Consider the following 22,200-nt stretch of genomic DNA (forward strand, 5'->3'; position numbering starts at 1 on the left):
ATTGTATTTTATAAAAATAAACTAAATAATAATTTCATAAAAAAAATTCTACACTAAAACATAATTATAAATAAGTCATTTTTATTTTGATTTATTATTTATTTATATTATTAAAGTTGTTCAAATTTGGACAATTTGCCTAAATTACAAATTGATATAGAATACAGTTAAAAAGTTATTAAATACATTATTAAAAGATAGGCCACAAATACAACTTATTTTAAAAGATAAACGTATTTTCATTGCTAATGTTTTTTGAGATATAAAATTTTCAAATGGTCAAAAGGTTTAAAAAGAAAGAAAGAAAAAGGAAAAAGGAATACAATATTCAAGAGAGATTTAGGTGGGCTATTTTATTTGAAATAAAATGGTAGGTTTTACTTGGTGTAGATCTAAATATACATCTAAATAATATATATTTAGATGACCCATTTACTATGACTCATTTAATTTCTTCTATGCCCTTGTAGTACATGACCCATAGAGAAAAAAAATATATACAAAATTTTTTAATGAACCTAAGAATTTTGGAATCCCAACATGTAGGTTGCAATTAACCTAATTCAACAACCGTCACATTTTTTTCATAAATGAAATTCTTATAATTACATCAAAAGTAATGATATTTTTTCTTATCGTCGAGGGTAATGATTTTTCTTATCATCAAGAAAAATATCCAAGTAAAAATTTGTTGTCCACCTAAAAGATAATGTCGAAAAAGGCTTCATGTTTTCAATTTCTCATAAATAATACTTAAGCATATATTTGAGTTAATGCAACATTGTTATCAACCCACAAAAAGTCATTACCTAATAAAATGAAAATCAAATATTCTCCCCAATAACAGACAACTTACACAAATGAGATGGAATTAATTTCCAAAGCTTGCAATAATACATTAAGCATACATAGTTCTACTAATGAAATTTACCCCCCTTGGGTGGTAATGTTTATCATTGGCTGCTCTTCTTCTTCTCAACCACAATATATAGTTTGACAATTTTGTCCACAAAATCAAAGTAGGCATCCCACCAAGATTTTCTCATTAACAAAATAAAAAATGGAACTGAACTGCCTAGGGCAAATCCCAACGCAACACTCATATAAAACCACTGATCAATAAAGTTATTGTCGGTTTCATCCTCAACATCACTTTGTCCTTTATCTGAACCTTCATCTTGGCATTTAGTAACAAGTGGAGCTCCACAAAGATTTGGATTTCCAGCGAAGGCCGTGGCTGTAAAGGTTGTCATTTGTCCCATGAAGGGGATCTGACCAGAGAAATTATTATTCGATAAATTCAAATAACTCAAAAATGTTAATGAGGACATACTTAGAGGGATAGTGCCAGAGAGCTTATTACTTGACAGATCAAAAGATAACAATTGATGCAACCTCCAAATGCTTCGTGGAATCTGCCCGCTAATGTGGTTTTTCGACAAGTTCAAAACCACTAAACCAAACAAGTTCGTTATTTCCTTTGGAAAGTCTCCACTTAAATTATTGTGGGAGAGGTCTATGCTGACAACCAGAGAAAGAGTCTTGGTATATTCTAGAACTTGCCCTTTTGCATTCACAAACAAGCTTTCTTCATAGTAGTGGACTAACATCCCATACAATAGATACTGATTTTTGTTTTGCTCTTCAGCCATGGCTTTAAGATCACCCAAAATAGCGGGAATGGTTCCAGTCAAATGATTTTCTGCAAGATCAAGCACATGCAGTGAACGTAAATTGGAGATGTCAGACGGAAGTTCCCCGGAAAATGCATTGGACCTCAAGTTAAGAATTCTAAGATGGCTGAAAGCAGCTCCCATCCATGATGGAATGCTACCTGATAATTTGTTGTAACTGAGATCAAGGGTTTCCAGATTTGATAAATGTTGGAAAGATGGAGGAAGCCCTCCAGAAAACTTATTCTTGTTTAGGTGCAGAGACCGAAGCTGCTTTAATTTACCCAGTGATACTGGAATCATTCCAGACAAACCATTGTTCCCAAGGTCAAGAATCCTCAGGTTAGAGCAATTATTTATGGTCGAAGGGATGCTTCCTACCAATCCATTCCTTGAAAGATCAATGACCTCAACATTCCACATATGTCCCACAGAAGCAGGGATGGTTCCTTTTATTTCATTATCTGAAAGAGAAAGGAACCACAGTTCTGGCATGAATTCACCTATGCGCTGTGGGATAGGACCAGAAAATTTATTGTCAGATAGATCTAGTACGTAAGCCCCACGGTTTGGAAGAGGAATGGGTCCTTGAAAGAGGTTGGAACTGAAATCAATAGACGCAAAGGGGCCAAGATTCAGTGGATTTGGTAACTGACCTTGTAAATGATTGAGAGACAGATTTACCCACCCTATGTTAGAAGAAATATTCCAAAACCAGTTTGGTATGGAACTTGAAATGCTAGCATTTGAGAGAACAAGATACTCAACTTCCTTTTGTGACTTGAGCCAAGGTGGAAATGAAGGACCTAAATGACATGAACCCATCTCAAGAAAGTGGATTTGGAATGGAGGAACCCAATGGGAACTGACATTCAAAGTAAAAGAATTGGAGGACAATAATAAATATTTCAGCTTAGTTAGCTTGGAAAATTTTTCTTCAGAGAGAATTCCAATCAAATTGTTGAAGGAAACATCCAGGTAAACCAATTCAGAAAGCTGTCCAAAACTGTCTGGAAGAGTCCCTTTCAGTCTGTTGGTTCCAAGCCACATTTCGGTCAAGTGTTGCAATGTCCCTAAAGATGCAGGGATGCGACCTTGAAGATTGTTATCATCCATTCTGAGTTCCACAAGCTCTTCAAGCTCACCCAACCATTCCGGGAGTTTTCCAGTTAACTGATTGCTTGACAAACTTAAATAGGTGAGATTGGGTAAAGGACTTTCAGAACTGCAATTTTCAGGCACCTCAAGGAATGTTGGTAGACCTCCTGTCAAGTTATTAGACCCCAAGTTCAAATATTTTAAGTTGCAAAGAATTCCGACAGAGCTTGGAATTGTACCTGTATAAGTTAATAAACACATTAAGCAATAGCTTAATTAGCTAATAGTAACAATAATGATACTAAATAATAAGAAACTAAATTCATAGACAACTGAATTAAAGAGAAGATACAAATTTGTACTTCTTGTAAAGTATTAATCAAATTACACATACACATAAGTAGAAAATAAAGAAAGAAAATAAGATTTTTAACGTGGTTCGAGGATCAATGTGATCCTTATGTCCATTGAGTGCACCAACACTCAAGAATTCACTAATCAAAAGGAATGTGAAGGGTCATAATGGTAAAACTCTTGAAAAAAACCCGCTCAATTGCAATCGCATTCTCTGAAAACAAAACCCTAAAATATCAATAGGCTAAATATATAATAAAGAAAAACTCATTATTCACCACATAAAAAAGAATTTCTCCATAGACACTACCTCCTTCAACCCCTACAAGTCAGCAGAGAGTTCAACCTCCAATATCCTAAGCTAAATGCAACAAAATTGACTTAAGCTTCACAATCCGATATAAAGCACTAAGGAAACAAAAGGGAAAAAAAGTAACTGATTTTTCCTTTGTTTGGATATGCAGTAAAGATGTTTCAATAGACAGTTAATTTATGTACATAAACAAATTCCTTTTTATGGTGCCCTCAACATTATTCATCTGATACCAAAATGATGAGTTAATATAAATTTTTGTAGGCAAGAGAGGGAATTTACCATGTAAGTTATTTGAAGCCAAAATGAGCACCTCTATCCTTCTCCAGCTTCCCTTCAACAACTGGGCGCAACTGCCTTCCAGATTTTTATTACCAGAGAGATCCAAGTACTGCAAATTAGGTAGCTCACTGAGATCCAGCGGAACCCTCCCCCATAACTCACAGTTGCTTATGTCTATGGATACAAGGCTGCTGACATTCACAAGCCATTCAGGAAACTTCGAATTGAAGGCGTTCTGACTGATAGATAGAATAGCAAGTGAACTAAAATTGGAAGAACCTAGGGATGAAATTGAACCAGAGAGGTTACACCCAAGAAGATGCAGCTCAGTTAAAATTGGAAGCTTAGTTAACACCCCAGCCCAATGAGGCCCCACCATTGAAAGGTTGGCATGGTTCATGTTAAGATTCTTCAAGGAAACAAAACCAGCCATCCAATCAAGATTATCAGACCATAAGTAAGAAAATTCGGAAGAAAGATCAAGAGACTGCAAGTTAGAGAGGTTTCCCAAATTTGGAGGAATTGCACCACTAAACCCAGAATTTGATAGGTTTAGATATTGTAAATTTTTTAACGATCCAAAGAATTGAGGAATTGAGATGTCATTAAATGAGTTTCCACTCAAATCTAAATACCTCAAGAACTTGAGTTTCTTCAATGAAGGTCTAATCTCTCCACTCAATTTCATAGAACTCCAATTCTGATAATCACTAAAACTATCATAAGAGTTATGAAGATCTATTGAAATAACAACTCCTGTGCTATTTTTGCAATTAATTCCCTCCCAGTGACAACAGTTGCTACCTTTCCATGATAAAAACCGATTCTTAGAGCATTTGAGACCATTTTTGAAGTCAACAAGAGCTTCTCGATCGGATTCTAAGCAATTTCCCGAATGGACATCGCCATTACAAGCAAATTCTGTGGTTATTAGACAAAGGGTGGCCAAAATGAAACCAAGAACCAAAACTCTCTCCATTTGATATTCAATTCTGAAGCTGCAAACAGATTAAAAAAAAAACTAATTCTCATACATAAGTACTGTTTTCTTCATATGAAGTAAAATATTAAATCTTCTGACACATTTAAATAACAGATTTAACAATGATTCTCAATGTAATAAGCTTACAAAAAGGCAGTAATAAATAGAAGCACTGTAGAGCATTAGACAGAAGTATAATCCAGAAGTACAACTTACCCGGTTAAAGAAGCGATACAAAGAAGATAACTGAAAGATCCAACCATGTGAGCATTAATAAAAGGGGCTCCAGCTATCCCTTAATTTTCTTAGTCTTTGTTTCATATTATTTGTCAAAACTCCTTAACTCTTACTCAACGGAAAATGACTCGAGATGCTTTTCTTGACTTAAACATCAATTTCAGCTGAACTAAAACATTGAGGGGTATAGAAAAAATTTCTAGTGACTGAATAAATTTGCCTGACAAAAAGAAGGTAAAGAAATTCTCGGAGCAAGTAATAATAATAATAATAATAATAATAATAATAATAATAATAATAAAATTAGAAAAAATTAAGTGTATATATATATATATATATCAAACCATTTAATAAATTACAAAATTTCGTAAATTTGTGTTGAGCTTTTCTTTCATATATATATATATATATATATATATATATACAACTTTATTACATATTAAGTATTTGTACTAAACATAACTCGCCAAGAGCTCCACTTGAATAATTATATTTTAGCACTAAAATAGTTCGATAAGTAATTCATCTAGGACTAGATCTAGTAGAATGTTAGCCGTAAATTAAGTGCAGTAATACGTCTTAGTTGTTGGCCTGCTATACCTCTCTAGCTATCATTACACCAATTTTGTGTGGAAGAGGATTTAGTTGCTATCCAATTAATGAATTGTCGTCCCCACCAAGAAGATCAAGTTGCTTGACTGAGGACTAGATCCAGTAGAGTTTTCCTACGTGCCCCATACGGGAAGGTAGAAAATTTATGGACATAAGAAAATTTTCCATGATCACACCCTTTAAAATTTTCCATGCCCCATACGTTATTTCCACGAGGACTTGTGTTATTCTTGAACATTATTTCAAGTTCTATTTTTAATTTCACTATATATCTTCATAGTATACTTTTATGCTATGTTTGGTCCCAAAAAAAAAAATGAGAGAAAATGTGAAGGAAAAAAAAAAAGAAAAGAAATTAAAACGGAAGGAAAGAATTAAAAAAAAAAAAAAAGAATTTAAAGTTTATAAATTATTTTTATGGTTATGTTTGGTTCCTAAAAAGTTTGACAGAAAATGTAATAGAAAAAAAAAAAAAAGGAAAAATAGAAGAAACGAAAAAGTGAAGGAAAATAAAAAATAAATTTCAAGTTAATAAATTATTTTTATATCTTACTTCAAAATCATTTTACTTATTTAACTCTTCTTTATAAAGATTAAATGATTTAATTATATATATAAAAGTTTCTTATTAATTTTAATTATATTTAACTTTTTTTTCTTATTTTCGATAGTAAAACCAAACATGAGAAAATTATTTTTCTTAATATTTTATTTTCTTTCCTTAATATTTTTTGAAAACCAAATAAGAGCTATATATTTCTTCAAATTCATTTATCTTATTTTTCTTTGATTATATAAAAATTAAATAATTTTAAAATGCATAAGTTTTTTAATTAAGTTTAATTATATTTTCCATAGTGATACCGAATATGAGAAAATCATTTATTTAACATTTTTTTTCTCTTTCCTTAATACTTTTTAAGAACTAAACATAGACTCAAGGAATGTTTCAAAAGAATTTAATTAGTGAATTCCTTTGCAATAGAAAATCTATGTATATATTTAAAAAGATAATCTAACATAATTTGCTAATGTTGACATTGATACCTGGTTTCATTAAAATAGTATCAATAATTATTATTGAACATTAGAAGATTGAAGCACAAGAAATATGTCCTCAAAGGATTAAAAAAAATTAAAACAAAAGTGGGCATATGTTAAGGTAAAGTTAAAGCTGATTTCATAATATAATTCATGAACTAGAATCAATCTAAGTATGATACTCTATATATAGTATTTTGTTTCATATTATTTATGTTTTCTTGACTAGCTATTCATTGGCTCCAAAGCTAAAAGTATTAAAGTAGCTATTTTGGTTTTAACTTTAATTTTAGCTCATTTAATTTCTCTTATACCCTTGTCAATGACCCAGAGAGAAAGGAAAAAGAAAAAAGAAAAAAAAGAGATAATTTTTTTATGAACATAAGAAATTTGGAATCCCAACATGTAAGTTGATATATAAAGCAATTAACATAAGTCAACAACCATCTCATTTTTCACAAACGAAAATCTTATAATTACATCGAGCAAGTAAAAAAATGTTGTCCACCTAAAAGATAATGTTGACTAAAATTCATTTTATCATCATCTTGTGTTTTCTATTCTCTTTTATTCTTCTAAATATCAAACTCGAGCTTTGATACCAGCTTGTTGTGCTAGCAAAAGTTTTAATACAAACAATGTTAATTAAAAAACACAAAGATAAAAACAATCCACACAAAGGTACATAAGGTTTTAATATGGTTCAACTAACCATGCCTACATCCATGAATCAGAGAGAATCATTCCATTGTACCATGGAGAAAATTACAGACAACAAAAACAAGATACAACTGTTGGGTTTTCGAAACATATTATGCATGTTTCCTCACTCTTTGTATCTACGCTTTAAACCACAAGACCTTTCGCTCCACTGGGTATCTCCCATTCTTTCTCACTTCTCTATCCACCTTGTATAGTCTTTACAAATCTATTTCCATCTAATAACTTTTTCCTCTCATAACCTGGAATATTTATATAGATATTTCTAATAACTTTCCTTATTTTATAATGAAATCTAATATTATAATAACATATCAACTTAGGAGATATTCTATATAATATTCTTTACAGAATGAGATTTATACTAATTAGGAATTTAGGGCATTTAAAAGTGTTTGCATTAAATTTTTTAATATAAATTCACAATTCTTGTCATATTACATTTAGAAAAGAAAAAGAAAAAGAAAAACTGATGTTTTTTTTTATTAAATATGTAATAAAAAAAATACATTTTTGTTTAATTAAAAATTTAAACCATTAAAATTGTTTTTATTTTAATAGATAATGTCTTTAAAAAGTACATTATGCTTTTTTTTTTTTGCATATTATTTAACAATCTTTGTCAAAGTCATAGCAAAGACAATTAAAAACTTAATAAGTTAGTACATCTTGCTAACTACAATGGTACTTTTAGTTACTAACATTGTTATTTTTAGGTAAAAATAATGTTACTATCTTTAGTGACATATCTGATATAAGCTGAAATAGTGATGAATGATAAATAAACTAGTACATCCTTCTATTTACGGTGATACTTTTAGTTATTAACATTGTTACTTTTAGGTAAAAACTATGTTCATATCTCCAATGACATGCATGTTGATGTAGAGGGTGAAGTGGTGATGAGTGATATGACTCCCCACATAGGAAGGGCGTGCTCATAAACCATCTCTCTGCTCTTCTTCTCTGTGGAATTCTCAGCTATTTCTCACACTCCCTCTCTCCACATTTTCTCTCTCTGAATTTCGGAACTTCATCAGTAGGGAAAAAGATCAAAGCTGAAACCCCATCTTCTCCACTGATTCTAAGATTAGGGTTTCATTTTTCTTCTCGACAGCTCCAATTTCGGTATATAAGTGCTTGGATTGAATATTGTGGATTTCTTAGGTCATATGCGTGTGATTTTGTTCGATCTGGTTGATTGAATTAGGGGAAAGATCGACTGGTTTCGGTGTTTTGAAGGTTTTGGGTACTTGAAACTCTTGCCCTCTCTTTAACTGCTGAGGAAAAGAGAAGGGAAATTTGAATTTTGAGTTCTGTGGTATTTTTCGTTTATGAGAAATTGGGTTTTCCTTTATTTTCATGTTTTTTATTGGTTAGGAAGCAGATTTTTTGTGCTTTTAATTGGACCTGTGATTGTTCTTAAATTGAGTTTAATGCTGTTGTGTGTTATAATCTTGGGGTTGATAATTTAGAGCTTCATTATTGAATTTTTGAAATTTACCCATTTGGACTAGGGTTGTGAAGGATTAGACTTTTTGGTGAATTTTGTTTGAGGGATTTGATTATCTGTGACCACTCTTTTTATCTTTTGGGTTTTTCCTTGCTTTAGACAGGCATTATTGTTGACAGTGATTTATTTTGATCAAAATGCTGTATTAAGTTATTCATTTTCTTGCTGAAATGATCAATAGGAAATGTTGCAACAAATAATTGAGAATGCCATTTTCAAACTGCTAACCTTCGTCATTTAAATGAAACTCCTGGGTCACTTATCAAAGCAGTTGATTTAGAGTACATTTGGTAGTGTTTTGACTGCTTTAGTGGAAGTGTTTTCTTCTGTGATGGTTATATGAAAAACACATTTATGTGAACAAGGGAAAAGTGATTCTAATAGTGTTTTTGATGATATGTCACATAATTACAAAAGAGGTTTTAATATTAATAAATGATAAAAAATGACATAAAATTTAATTATAAAAAGGTAATATTATAATAAATCAATTTTTTTTCGTAGCAAAAGAATATATAAGCATCTATGGTAAAAGAATATACAAATATCTATATTGTTAAAAAAAATAAAAAATGATTTTATGATTACTAGAAAAACATCTATATTGTTAAAAAAAAAAAAATAATGATTTTATGATTACAAGAAAATTTTGAAAAATATTTAAAGGAAGATTTGGATTAATAAACAAACATCAATAATGATATAATATTTTTTCAAAATAAAACAAATTATTTGATTATATGTTAGCTAAAATAATAATTTTTTATCACTATAATAAAATTTTGAAAATTGCTTACAAAAAGATCTAAATCAATAAAGAAACATTGAATAAATACCTATATAAAAAAAGGAAACATTGAATTAGAGATAATTTTTCAAAGTAGAACAAAGTATATATGATTACATATTGGTTTAGTTTCTTAAAAACAAACTTTACTAATTAAAAGTAAATAAACAAACAAATGTTTTCATAGAAAAAAGGGAAAAAAAGAGTATATTTTTACTCATTAGTGTCATAATAAAACATCAATTAGATATAAGAGGATTTGCAATTCGATCACGTACTTCTTCCATCCCTCTTGCATGTATGAGCCATCTTCCTCAACAAGTGAATCCACTTTACTCACTTCTTCATTAGGTGTTAGCAACCCTTGATCGTCATCATAAAGTTTAAATTCCATATCCATTCTAGCGTTAACTTTATGAAGTTAAGAGTAATTGGAGTAATAACAATCTTTATTTGTTGTAGCATTCTCCATTTATTCTTCAAAACAACAAATATTCTCTCAATTGTACTTCTCAAAGATGAATGTCTATGATTAAATATTTTCTTGTCACTCCTAGGTAAACTACTCTCGTTAAAAATCTAGAAGATGGTAACGCTTGCCTTGTAAGGGCCTAAATATCCACTCATTTGAGGATGGCCAATATCGACTAAATAATATTTACCTATAAAATAAAAACAAAAAATTATATAAATTTAATCATAAAAGCAATTTTGATATTTTCATTTGCAAACCTTTAGGTGGATGAAGAAAACTCAATTCTAACCTTCTTAATGCCTCTAAAAAGATGTATGCATCATGAGCAACACCTTCACATTTGGCTCATGCCAACATGAAACACATATTGAAATCACATTCGGCCATAACATTTTGGATGGTTATGTCTTTTCTACTAATACAATCCTTAAAATGTTCTGTCATACTTAAAAAGGTCTCTCAATAGTCAATAGAATGTGTACACCTAGAGGGGGTGTAGTTTTGAATTAGGATGGTGTAATTTACACAATTTCCACTATATTTCTCTAGATCAACAAGCACAGGCAAGTTGAATGCCACTTAGCAGTTGACTCAGCCAATGTTATCAAAGGTGATCACTTGGGTCGCCTAGGCCATCAGGCCAGGCGGGGCAAATAATAGTCACTTCTTGAAGACCTAGGCAAGGCGGCTTCAAAGAGGCAATGCCGAGAAAATCACCTTGGGATAAGGCGTAAGGCATAGAGGTGGTAGCCTTTGACCATGGGTTAAAATTAAACATGCTTAGATTATAATTTCATTCAAGGATGTTCATTCTCTTATTTTGCTTTTTAGATGTCTACAAAATTCGAATATGCATTCAAACAAGATGAATATCTTTCAACAATATGATGTTTCTTATGATGTGAGGTATAATATTTAACGCTTTGAATAATTATTACTATTTTGTTAATTTTATATTACATCATGAGGGATAAAAAATTAATAATGTTGATTGTTGAAGACAATGTCTATATTGGTTAAGTATCAAATAGGTAAATATATTTATAATTTTTATCTTCTTATTTTAGTTAGGCTATCGCCTTATTTTAGTCAAGCTATTGCCTTATTTCTCGCCTTTTGCGTAGGCTAAAAAGAGTCTTATCGCCTTGACCTTACCTTTTACTTTTGACAACACTGGAGTCAACCAAGGGATAGGTAGGAAATGGATCTGATGAACTGATTTAAAGAAAATGGGCCAATGAAGATGGGTTTGTTCATTGGAAAGTGGTAGAAAGGTACAAAAATGCAAGTACAAGGAACCCCATCACTCCATCTGCCTTTAAAAAGAATGAAAACACAATTAACAGGAAGCTCTGTGGGAATTAAGAAAGGTACTTACTGAGCTACCATGTCAAAATTGATTTAATAGTTAAAATATCTTCCAATTTTAAATTTCAGTAAGAACACCTCATTGTCATTAGGACTCAATTTGCCTCTTATTTTGCATCATGGGAAAGAAGTTGGCAAGACTAGAGTAAGCTAGTGATAAAACTTGCACAGCGTTGACTAGGTTTTAAAATTTTTTGATGCCCACTGCAATGATTTCTATAGTGGTTTTCTTTATAGGTTCTGCTACCTGGCCCATTAATTTTGATTTGTCTTTGATTTTTTCAAGCGGATTTATCTGTCCTGAGCAATACTCCCCTTGTAGAATTGAAGATTCTGGGAGACCATTTCGTTATAGTTTGTCATTTTAATTAGCAGGAAAGATCTGTATGATCATTTGTCAGAACCTGAACAAATTAGAAATGTATGTTTTGAAAGCAACTTGACAATAAAAAATAGCTATGAAGAGGAAAAATTACATTGAAAACCTTATATTCATTCTTGAATTTGCTGAATCAGGAAATGCCCAAAGATTTTTATTAGTCATCATCCCTTGGAAGGGACTCCTGTTGACAAGGCTTTTCTACTTGGTGCAATAAGTACATATCAGTTAAGTTGAAGACCATCTATATAAACTATCATGTCTAGAGCATTTCAATTCAAACATAAGTATAGGTTTTGTCGAAAAATGAGAGGACCTCATTGGTCGTTTCAAAATATAGCTATTAGAATTCAATTAGATGTTAACTTAATCTTTGGGATTTAAGTTCAGAACTGTAGCCTCACATAACCCCTGGGCCTACAAAGATGTAATTCAAATTAGTATCAATTTTAGAATCTTATCATAATTATTAATCTTAATGCATGGAATAATTAAAATCATGATCACAAAAGAGAAATATCTCAAGGAATAGTGTGCTCTAGTAGGGAGAAAAATGCATATATAGCCTAGAAACAGCACTCAGATGGTCATACGCAGATGGGCCTTCCCCACAAATGCTACCATAGATTCATTATCTGCCTTCTAGTCCCCCCGAATGTTTCTCTAATGTTTGATATGTAGTGAAAGTTATATCTGTGTCAATGATCAATGAAAGCATTTATGATGATTTAGACCATTAATCTCATAACAAAATTGGGTTGGTGCGTTAAGGACCCCTGCTGTATTCAGTTTCAAGGACACAGATAACTAAGCAAACAAAGATGACCATAGTGTACTGCAAGAAGTTCACTGCAGGGAATAATCAGAGAACACAAACTTCAGACCTAGAACGACCAAAAAGTGAATTGACAGATTTTTAGATGGGATACATCTTTGCATTAGAAAAATGTCCACTGCAAAATAAAAGAATGACTTTTACAACTCTTAGAGAACATTTAGCAGATGCTTACACAAAATACTGGTTTGAGCAAATTTGGAACCTTAAGAGAGAGTATATTCACTTGTGGATCACGATAGCTCAGGATACCTCTTGAAAAGTTTTTCCCTTAGATTCATGGCATCTAATTATATTTATCAAATTACTCAGTAGCTTTAGACTCGGAACCTTGTTTATGGAAAATAGTCTCAACCTGAATAAAATTTTCACTTCAATTAGAAACAAAACTCCCAATATATATATATATATATATATATATATATATATATATATATATATATTTTATCAGAAACGATAAAATAGTGTTTATTGATAAAGAGAGCAAGAGAAGGATGAGGGATCCTCCCCACAAAATACAAGAATCTGATCAAAATGTGATAAAAACTCCTCCACTATACAAGGAAATCTATACAAAAAACTAATTACAAGCCAATCACATGTTAAACTAATTACATGCCATTTAAAGGCATTCCCCTCAACGTTAAACTCCAAATATTTCTATAGCATTCAAATCATTATATGAAAGAGAGAGCCAAGCTCCTTTCACAATCATTATTAGAACCGCAAAACATAAATGCTTAGGACAAGTTCAATGGTGTTTTTTTTTTTTGTGTGATAGGTAAAAGCACATAAATTCTATATATAAATGTTGAATATAATGTATTTATAGTATATAATCTTTCCTTGTTAATATAGGTCACATGTATGGTAGTTAGGACTCCTAGCCTTGTATATATATATATATATTTCTCAATTGTAAGTAGAGATTACATGAATGAGAATTAAGGTTTTTCTTCTTTCTCTCTCTCTCTCAACATGGTATCAGAGCCAAGGAAGAAAACCTAATTCTTTCCTGTTTCTTGTGTCATCAACTCCGGGAAACCTTCCGGTGACCGTGTTTCATTCCGGTCACCTTCCCCATCTCCCAATACTTTCCGGTTAGTCGGATCATCGTCAGAAACCACTCACCGCCGACGAACTTTTCCGGTGAACTTTTCCGGCGACATATTTTTCCGACACCGACCATACCAGAAGGAGTGCCTGGAGGAGATCTCCAACTTTTGTGAAGGCACCGGCACCAAAAGATCATCCACGCGCTGGCCACGCGCAATTTTCCGGCCGGCGACTGCATCTCATGCGCCGGCGCGTGAAGCCTTTTCCGGCGACGTGCCTCCTCCTCCAGCTTTGCCTGACGCCGACCAGCCTCCCTACCTCCCTGGTTCTCCCATCCGAGCCCTGCACGTACCTCTTTTGGGGATTTTTGTCTCCGTCGGCCCTCCAAACAGTCTTTCCGGCAAAGCTCCGACTACTTTTTCTCCATTCCAATCCCTGCACGTGCCTTGGGAAGTGTTCTTCTACCTTTCTGGTGGTACCACGCCGCGATCTGAGGCCGTCTCCCTTTTTCGGTGGTGTCATGCCGCAATCTGAAGCCGTATTAGGGCTCTCTTCGATCCAAACATACTTCATTCTCCAGATAAGTGGATATGGCTACTAAAACTTCCATTTTTTCCTCTGTCATATCTGGATCTCCTATGATTACTTCGGAGAAATTGGTTGGCAGTGAAAATTATCTTTCCTCGTCTGCCTCTGTTGAACTTTGGTTTATGGGTCAAGGATATGAGGATCACTTGATTACACAGGAGGCAGATATCCCTGAGGTTGACCGGGTACAGTGGAGGAAGATAGATGCACAGTTATGTAGTGTATTATGGCAATCGGTTGATCCCAAGATTCTTCTTCATCTTCGGGCCTACAAAACTTGTTTTAAATTTTGGACTCAGGCCAAAGGATTATACACGAATGATATCCAGCGTCTTTATAAGGTGGCTTCTGTTATTGTCCATATCAGCCAACAGGACTTGGATCTATCTACTTATATTGGCCAAATTGCCTCTCTTAAGGAGGAGTTCTTGACTGTGATGCCTCTTACTCCTGATGTTGGGGCTCAACAAACACAGCTTGACAAGTTCTTCATGGTTTTTATTCTTATTGGTCTCCGTCCGGATTTTGAGCCTATCCGCGATCAGATTCTTGGTAGTTCATCAGTTCTGTCCTTGGATGATGTGTTTGCTCGCCTCCTCTGTATCTCCTCCACTCAGACTTTGTCATTTGATAGCACTTCAGATTCTTCTATATTAGTTTCTCAAACTAGCTCTCGAGGAGGCCGTAGTGGTACCCGAGGTAGAGGTCAACGTCCTCATTGCACCTATTGCAATAAACTTGGCCACACTCGCGATCGTTGCTATCAGTTACATGGACGGCCTCCTCGCACTGCCCATGTGGCCCAGTCCTCTGATTCTCCGCTGCCTCAGCCTCCGAGCTCTTCCGCATCTCAGGCTTCTGTTGCCTCTGTTGCCCAGCCTGGTAATGCCTCTACCTGCCTTACCCACACATCTTCTCTTGGACCCTGGATTCTAGATTCTGGAGCTTCTGATCACCTATCTGGTAATAAGGATCTTTTCTCATCTATTACTACTACCTCTGCTTTACCTACTGTTACCTTAGCTAATGGTTCTCAAACTGTGGCTAAAGGTATTGGTTTGACCCTTCCTCTGCCTTCTCTACCTCTCACTTCTGTCCTTTATACTCCTGAATGTCCTTTTAATCTTATTTCCATCAGCAAAATCACTCGTACTCTTAATTGCTCTATTACCTTTTCTGATAAATTTGTGACTTTGCAGGACCGGAGTACAGGGAAGACGATTGGCATATGACGTGAGTCTCAAGGCCTCTATTACCTCACCTCGGATTCATCTCCTGCAGTTTGCATTTCCACTGATGCTCCTCTCCTCATTCACAATCATCTGGGCCACCCTAGTCTCTCCAAGTTCCAGAAGATGGTCCCTTGTTTTTCCACTTTGTTGTCGCTTCCGTGTGAGTCATGTCAGCTTGGGAAACATACTCGTGTCTCGTTCCCAAAGCGTTTGAATAATCGGGCAAAGTCTCATTTTGAGCTTGTCCACACTGATGTTTGGGGTCCTTATCGGACTGCGTCTACTTTAGGATTTCAGTATTTTGTCACTTTCATTGATGACTATTCTCGATGTACTTGGTTATTTTTAATGAAAAATCGAGCTGAGTTATTCTCTATTTTCCAGAAATTTTATACTGAAATCCAAACCCAGTTCAATATTTCTATTCGTGTGTTACGCAGTGACAATGCCAGGGAATATTTTTCAGCCCCATTTACTTCGTTTATGTCTCATCATGGGATTCTTCATCAGTCTTCTTGTGCTCATACTCCTCAACAAAATGGGGTAGCTGAACGCAAGAATCGACATCTTGTTGAGACAACTCGTACTATCCTCCTCCATAGTAATGTTCCTTTTCGTTTTTGGGGGGACGCTGTTCTTACCGCTTGTTATTTGATTAATCGTATGCCCTCCTCTGTCTTACACGATCAGATTCCTCACTCCCTTCTCTTCCCTGACCAACCACTTTATTTCCTTCCTCCTCATGTCTTTGGTTGTACTTGCTTTGTTCATATTCTCACTCCTGGACAAGACAAGCTTTCCGTCAAAGCCATGAAGTGCCTCTTTTTGGGATACTCCAGACTTCAGAAGGGTTATCGTTGTTATTCCCTTGAGACTCATCGATACTTTATCTCCGCTGATGTCACCTTCTTTGAGGACTCACCATTCTTTTCCACCACTTCTGAGTCTCTTCCTGTTTCTGAAGTCTTGCCCATTCCCATTGTCTCCCCACCTGATGCTATGCCTCCTCGACCACTTCAGGTTTATCATCATCGCCCTCGTGTCGTTGCTCCTCTCCCTTTTGCTGAGGCACCTGCTGACTCACTTCCTATCCCTTCGACTTCACCTGCCCCGACTCTGCCTTCTCCTAATGACTTACCCATTGCTGTTCGGAAAGGTATTCGCTCTACTCGTAATCCTCATCCTATTTACAATTTTTTGAGTTATCATCGATTATCTTCACCCTATTCTGCTTTTGTTTCTGCTATATCCTCTGTTTCTCTTCCAAAGAGCACCCATGAAGCTTTTTCCCATCTAGGCTGGCGACAGGCAATGGTGGATGAAATGGCAGCTCTGCACTCTAATGGCACTTGGGATCTTGTTGTTTTACCCTCTGGTAAATCTACAGTTGGTTGTCGTTGGGTCTATGCAGTTAAGGTTGGTCCTAATGGTCAGGTTGATCGCCTTAAGGCCCGCTTAGTTGCTAAAGGCTATACTCAGGTTTATGGTTCTGATTATGGTGACTCATTCTCCCCTGTTGCCAAGATTGCTTCTGTCCGCTTGCTTTTCTCCATGGCTGCTATGTGTTCTTGGCCTCTTTATCAGTTGGATATTAAAAATGCTTTCCTTCATGGTGATCTTGCCGAGGAAGTTTACATGGAGCAACCTCCTGGTTTTGTTGCTCAGGGGGAGTCTGGTTTAGTGTACAGGTTACGCCGTTCTCTATATGGCTTGAAACAATCTCCTCGAGCATGGTTTGGCCGTTTTAGTTCTGTTGTTCAAGAGTTTGGCATGCTTCGTAGTACAGCAGACCATTCAGTTTTCTATCATCATAACTCCTTGGGGTAGTGTATTTATCTAGTTGTTTATGTGGACGACATCGTCATTACAGGCAGTGATCAGGATGATATTCAGAAACTAAAGCAACATCTTTTTACCCACTTTCAGACCAAAGACTTGGGGAAACTCAAGTATTTCTTGGGAATTGAGATAGCTCAATCCAGTTCTGGTGTGGTCCTTTCCCAGAAGAAGTATGCTTTAGACATCCTGGAAGAAACCGGTATGTTAGACTGTAAACCGGTAGACACACCTATGGATCTGAATGTCAAACTTATACCAGGACAGGGGGAGCCTTTAGGAGACCCTGGGAGATATTGACAGCTCGTAGGTAAATTGAACTATCTCACCATTACTCGTCCAGACATTTCTTTTCTTGTGAGTGTTGTTAGTCAATTCCTACAATTACCATGTGATAGCCATTGGGATGTCGTAATCCGCATTCTTCGATATATCAAAAGTACACCAGGCCAAGGTGTGTTGTACGAGAACAGAGGTCATACTCAGGTTGTTGGTTATACAGATGCAGATTGGGCTGGCTCACCCACAGATAGACGTTCCACTTCAGGGTACTGTGTTTTTATTGGAGGTAATCTAATATCTTGGAAGAGTAAGAAACAAGATGTAGTGGCCAGATCTAGCGCTGAAGCCGAGTATCGAGCTATGGCTTTGGCAACATGTGAACTCATATGGTTGAGACATCTTCTTCGAGAGTTGAGATTTGGAAAGGATGAACAGATGAAACTCATCTGTGATAACCAGGCCGCATTACATATTGCATCCAATCCAGTCTTTCATGAAAGGACCAAGCATATTGAAGTTGACTGTCATTTCATTAGAGAGAAGATCGCATCAGGATGTGTTGCTACAAGTTTTGTTAATTCAAATGATCAACTAGCAAACATCTTCACTAAATCTCTTAGAGGTCCTAGGATTAAATATATTTGTAACAAGCTTGGTGCATATGACGTATATGCTCCAGCTTGAGGGGGAGTGTTGAATATAATGTATTTATAGTATATAATCTTTCCTTGTTAATATAGGTCACATGTATGGTAGTTAGGACTCCTAGCCTTGTATATATATATATATATTTCTCAATTGTAAGTAGAGATTACATGAATGAGAATTAAGGTTTTTCTTCTTTCTCTCTCTCTCTCAACAATAAATAAAAAAGGGCGTCCTAAGGCCGCCAACAGTGGTTGTTTTCTATGTGATTTTTGAGCTTTTGAAATCTAAAGAGCATGTCAAGGACTCAAGGGTACCTCAAGGGTTTATGAAATTGTATTAAAATTTTTGCATATCTTCTGGTCATCATTCATAGATACGCCTGAAGGTGCCCATTTCACTTGTTTGACAAATTTTCTGTCAACATATTCGAAGTGCCAAATTATCTGGAAATTGGAAAACAGTTTGTATGTTTATAACTATCAGTGACTGATTGAGAAGTGAGTGGGCAAGGGAAGATATATTTATGATTTTTTTTTTAAATTATAAACTTATAATGTCCTAAGGTAGGGTACCTTCAGTGAAGCAGTACCTCATGTGTTGACTTCTTTGTCCATGTCGTAAATTACAATTTGCTCATTTGAACATTTGAATGCATGTGAGAGACCTTGAGGCGTGGCTCAAGTGGTAAAGGGATGGGGAAGGGTTTGTGGGTTATACCATGGAAACATCAGTGATACCCACCATATTGCTAATGAATCCCAATGAATTTATTATGACCTGTTACAATTAAATAATAAAGATGTGACATATGAAGGGAAATAAGTTATATAATGGGGTACTTTGGGAAGAAAAAAGTTTACAAACTCTTTGTACTTCTATATAGTATAGATTTTGATTCAACTCTTTCTATGTTCACAATGATTGAGTTCATAAATTTGGTTGCCAAATTATTGTTGGTTTCAGGTTTTCATCTCTGGGCTTTGTTTTTTGTAATAATAACAAATAATGGATGCTCAAGCATGGAAGAAGGCTTTGTATCGAGCCAAATTGAAAAACTTAGAAGAAAAGAAGGTCAAGCGCATCGAATCACCTCTTGTAAGGTAAATGGATGTGTCCATTAGAGTACATACCATAGTTGTGCAATAGTGTATAGCATGTTGCTACTTGAAAATTTAATATCCATGTTGATCATTTCTGCAAAATATTGCACTAGCCCACTTTAATCAATATTTAAAAAATGTGTATTAAAGGAAAGCTTCCTGCATAGGTTGTGTGCTTCATATTGTGTTGTTAGTGGGATTTTGTGTTGTTCTTGTGGTTATTAGACAAAATGTTTCATTTGATGTTCTTTAATTAGTGAAAAAACATTTTGAAGTATTTGTTTTGAGAATTCTACTGTAATTGATATCCCATTTGGAGCTTTAGTTGGTACTTGTCATGGAAACAGAATAAGACAAAACTTAGGTTAAGTAAGAGTTACTTTTTCTTCTCTTTTCCTTCTTTTTATAAATTCAAATTTATTTTCCGAGGAGAAATATGAAATATGAAAATACCAAATGCATAAAAACTAAAACAGTCCATATTTTGTGATATTGGGCTTTTGTTAGAACCTACTTTGATTAGGTTTTTCTCAATCGTAATACTTTTTTGGAGTTAGATTTACCCTACTACCTGGGGAAAAAATTTCTAATAGGAGTTTTTCTGTAAACGTTTGCTGTTTGACTCAGTCTACTTCAAGATATCATATTAACAAAGAACATCTCAGTTTCTATGATACTTGATTGATTGGAAAGCTAGTAAAGATTTTTGCACTACTACAAAAATAGAAAATTATGACGCTTTAATCCTTGGCGCTTTCATAAAGTATCATTATATTTGGATATACAATGGCGTTTTTTCAAAAGGGTCATTTTTTATATTATTTTTTTTATTTCATGGCGCTTATTTAAAGTATCATTGCTTGCTGTGGCACTTATAAGAATAACTGGTTATTCCATGACACTTTATAGCAGTGTCATAGTTGTGATATTTGATGGCGCTTATATTAGGTGACATTAAATAATAGTATATATATATAGATATATATGTTCTAAATATATATTAATTAAATGCTTTTCCCTTTCTACACTCACCCGCCAGACATTCCCTCCACAATTTCAGAACTAAAGAAACTAAAATGCCCTAATCCATTCCCCTTGCAAAGTCATTTGACTCCACATCAATTGCCAAAATCCATTCCTCTTGCAAAGTCCACCACTAAAATGGCCTAATCTGTTGGAATGGCCATGTCTAACTTCCATGCATTGGAGGTTACCATTGTCAAAATCTACTATAGAGCATCATAGTTACAGGTAAATCTCTTTCTCAAGTAATGTTGTTTTCCTCAAACTTGAATAGATTAGTACAAATGAAGACAAATGGAAGGGTTTTCGTTGTTCCAAAAATCTAATATTATTGTTTCATAGATGAGAAAATTATTTTGGGAGGAGAAAATCAGAGTAATGGTATCCCAAATAAATACAGTGCATTTTTTGTTCTTCTTGTTGTATGGTACGCTGCAAGTTGTAATAGGTATAGTTTCAGCTTCTTCTTTTAGTTGTGGTGGAAAGTGCCGCCTTGTTTTTGCCTAATGTAATGCCATGGAGATGTAGCAGCTAACATGGTGATCGGGATGGAGGTTGAGGGTAATGTGGTGGGTGGCTCACGCACCAGCACAAGGGCGTGGGAAAGGAGGTGTAGTCTCTGTCGCCTGTAGGTATGGACGTGTCGTGTTCGTACACCAAGGAGAAGACAGGTTCGACTGCAACAGTTGAGAAAGCTACAGAATGGAGGATTTTTAAATGGTATTGAGAGGGGAACAGCTGGCAAAGGCATGACGTGTTTTAAAATTTTCTTTGGTGGGCTTGGGTTTGAGTTTTAGTTGTTGGGCAGCCAAGGATTGGGGGAGGCACCAGGTCCAAAATATATGGGCTTGGTTTAAAGAAGAAACTTCTACAGAATGTAAATAATAATAATAATTTAAATTTTACTTTAGGGGATAGGAATTTGGACCTTGGATGTGGTTGGATTTGGGCCCATCCGAAGGCCTTGTTTGGTCCACCTCATCCCTCCTACAAAGTCATGACTGATGACTGATGATTGGAGAGGCAAAACTCGTGCCTGGGAGGGAGAGGTTGATGCCGGCGTCATGCTGGGCGGTGTTGAAGGAGTTGGAGGAGATGAGGACTGAGGCATCGTAGCCTTCGACCATGCAGTCGTGGAAGAAGAGGCGGAGAGTGGCAGTAGCTGTGCTGGCGGAGAGTGGCAGTAGCTGTGGTGGCGGAGAGTGGCAGTAGCTGTGGTGGGGTCGTTGATTTCCTTGGTGCTTATGATCTCACATATTTTAATCAAGAATATTCTATGCCTCCGCGTCTTTGAAAGGCTATCAAGTCTGACTCTAAATTTGGTGCATTGAAAGGATTCTAAACCTGCCGCTGTCATTGTTCTAGCTGCTGCATCCTCTCTCAATCTCCTCTGCCATGGCTGCGACACCATCTTCCACTGCTGTCCCTACAGCTATGGTGAACTCTCTTCTGTTTTCTCACCATCTGAAAGAAGCACTGCACATATGAATGCACTAAAAGACTTGGTTATTGATGATGGTGTTCCAAACACCAGTTCCTCCTCCCCTCTCATGGAAACATGCGATTGTATTGAGAGAGTCAAATTTCTAAGGGGAAAGAACTATTTCTCACTGGATCCTTAGTGGCATCGTCGTTGACCCAGGTTTTTAAGTCCTTGCCTCCTAGCACTCTTGCCGGACCTCCATCTGTCATCTCCACCACTGCTCTTCCTTCCTTCTTGACTCAGGTATCAACTTTGTCATCTCCTATTCTCCTCAAATAAATTC

The 22,200-nt window shown here is 35.2% G+C and overlaps 1 protein-coding gene across 1 annotated transcript; it reads right to left on the bottom strand.

The window, feature by feature from the left end:
• Nucleotides 1–953: 953 nt before the first annotated feature.
• LOC100260302 (receptor-like protein EIX2) lies at nucleotides 954–21,845 on the bottom strand. Its single transcript, XM_010656877.2, has 5 exons — nucleotides 21,779–21,845; nucleotides 21,471–21,668; nucleotides 21,021–21,129; nucleotides 3,649–4,718; nucleotides 954–3,010 (listed from the first exon to the last, which is right to left on the bottom strand). The coding sequence occupies exons 1-5, from the start codon at nucleotides 21,843–21,845 to the stop codon at nucleotides 954–956; spliced, it is 3,501 nt and encodes a 1,166-aa protein (XP_010655179.2).
• Between the last annotated feature and the right edge of the window lie 355 nt (nucleotides 21,846–22,200).

The sequence above is a fragment of the Vitis vinifera genome, chromosome 9 (genome assembly GCF_030704535.1).
Source record: "Vitis vinifera cultivar Pinot Noir 40024 chromosome 9, ASM3070453v1".
NCBI classification, from domain to species: domain Eukaryota; kingdom Viridiplantae; phylum Streptophyta; class Magnoliopsida; order Vitales; family Vitaceae; genus Vitis; species Vitis vinifera.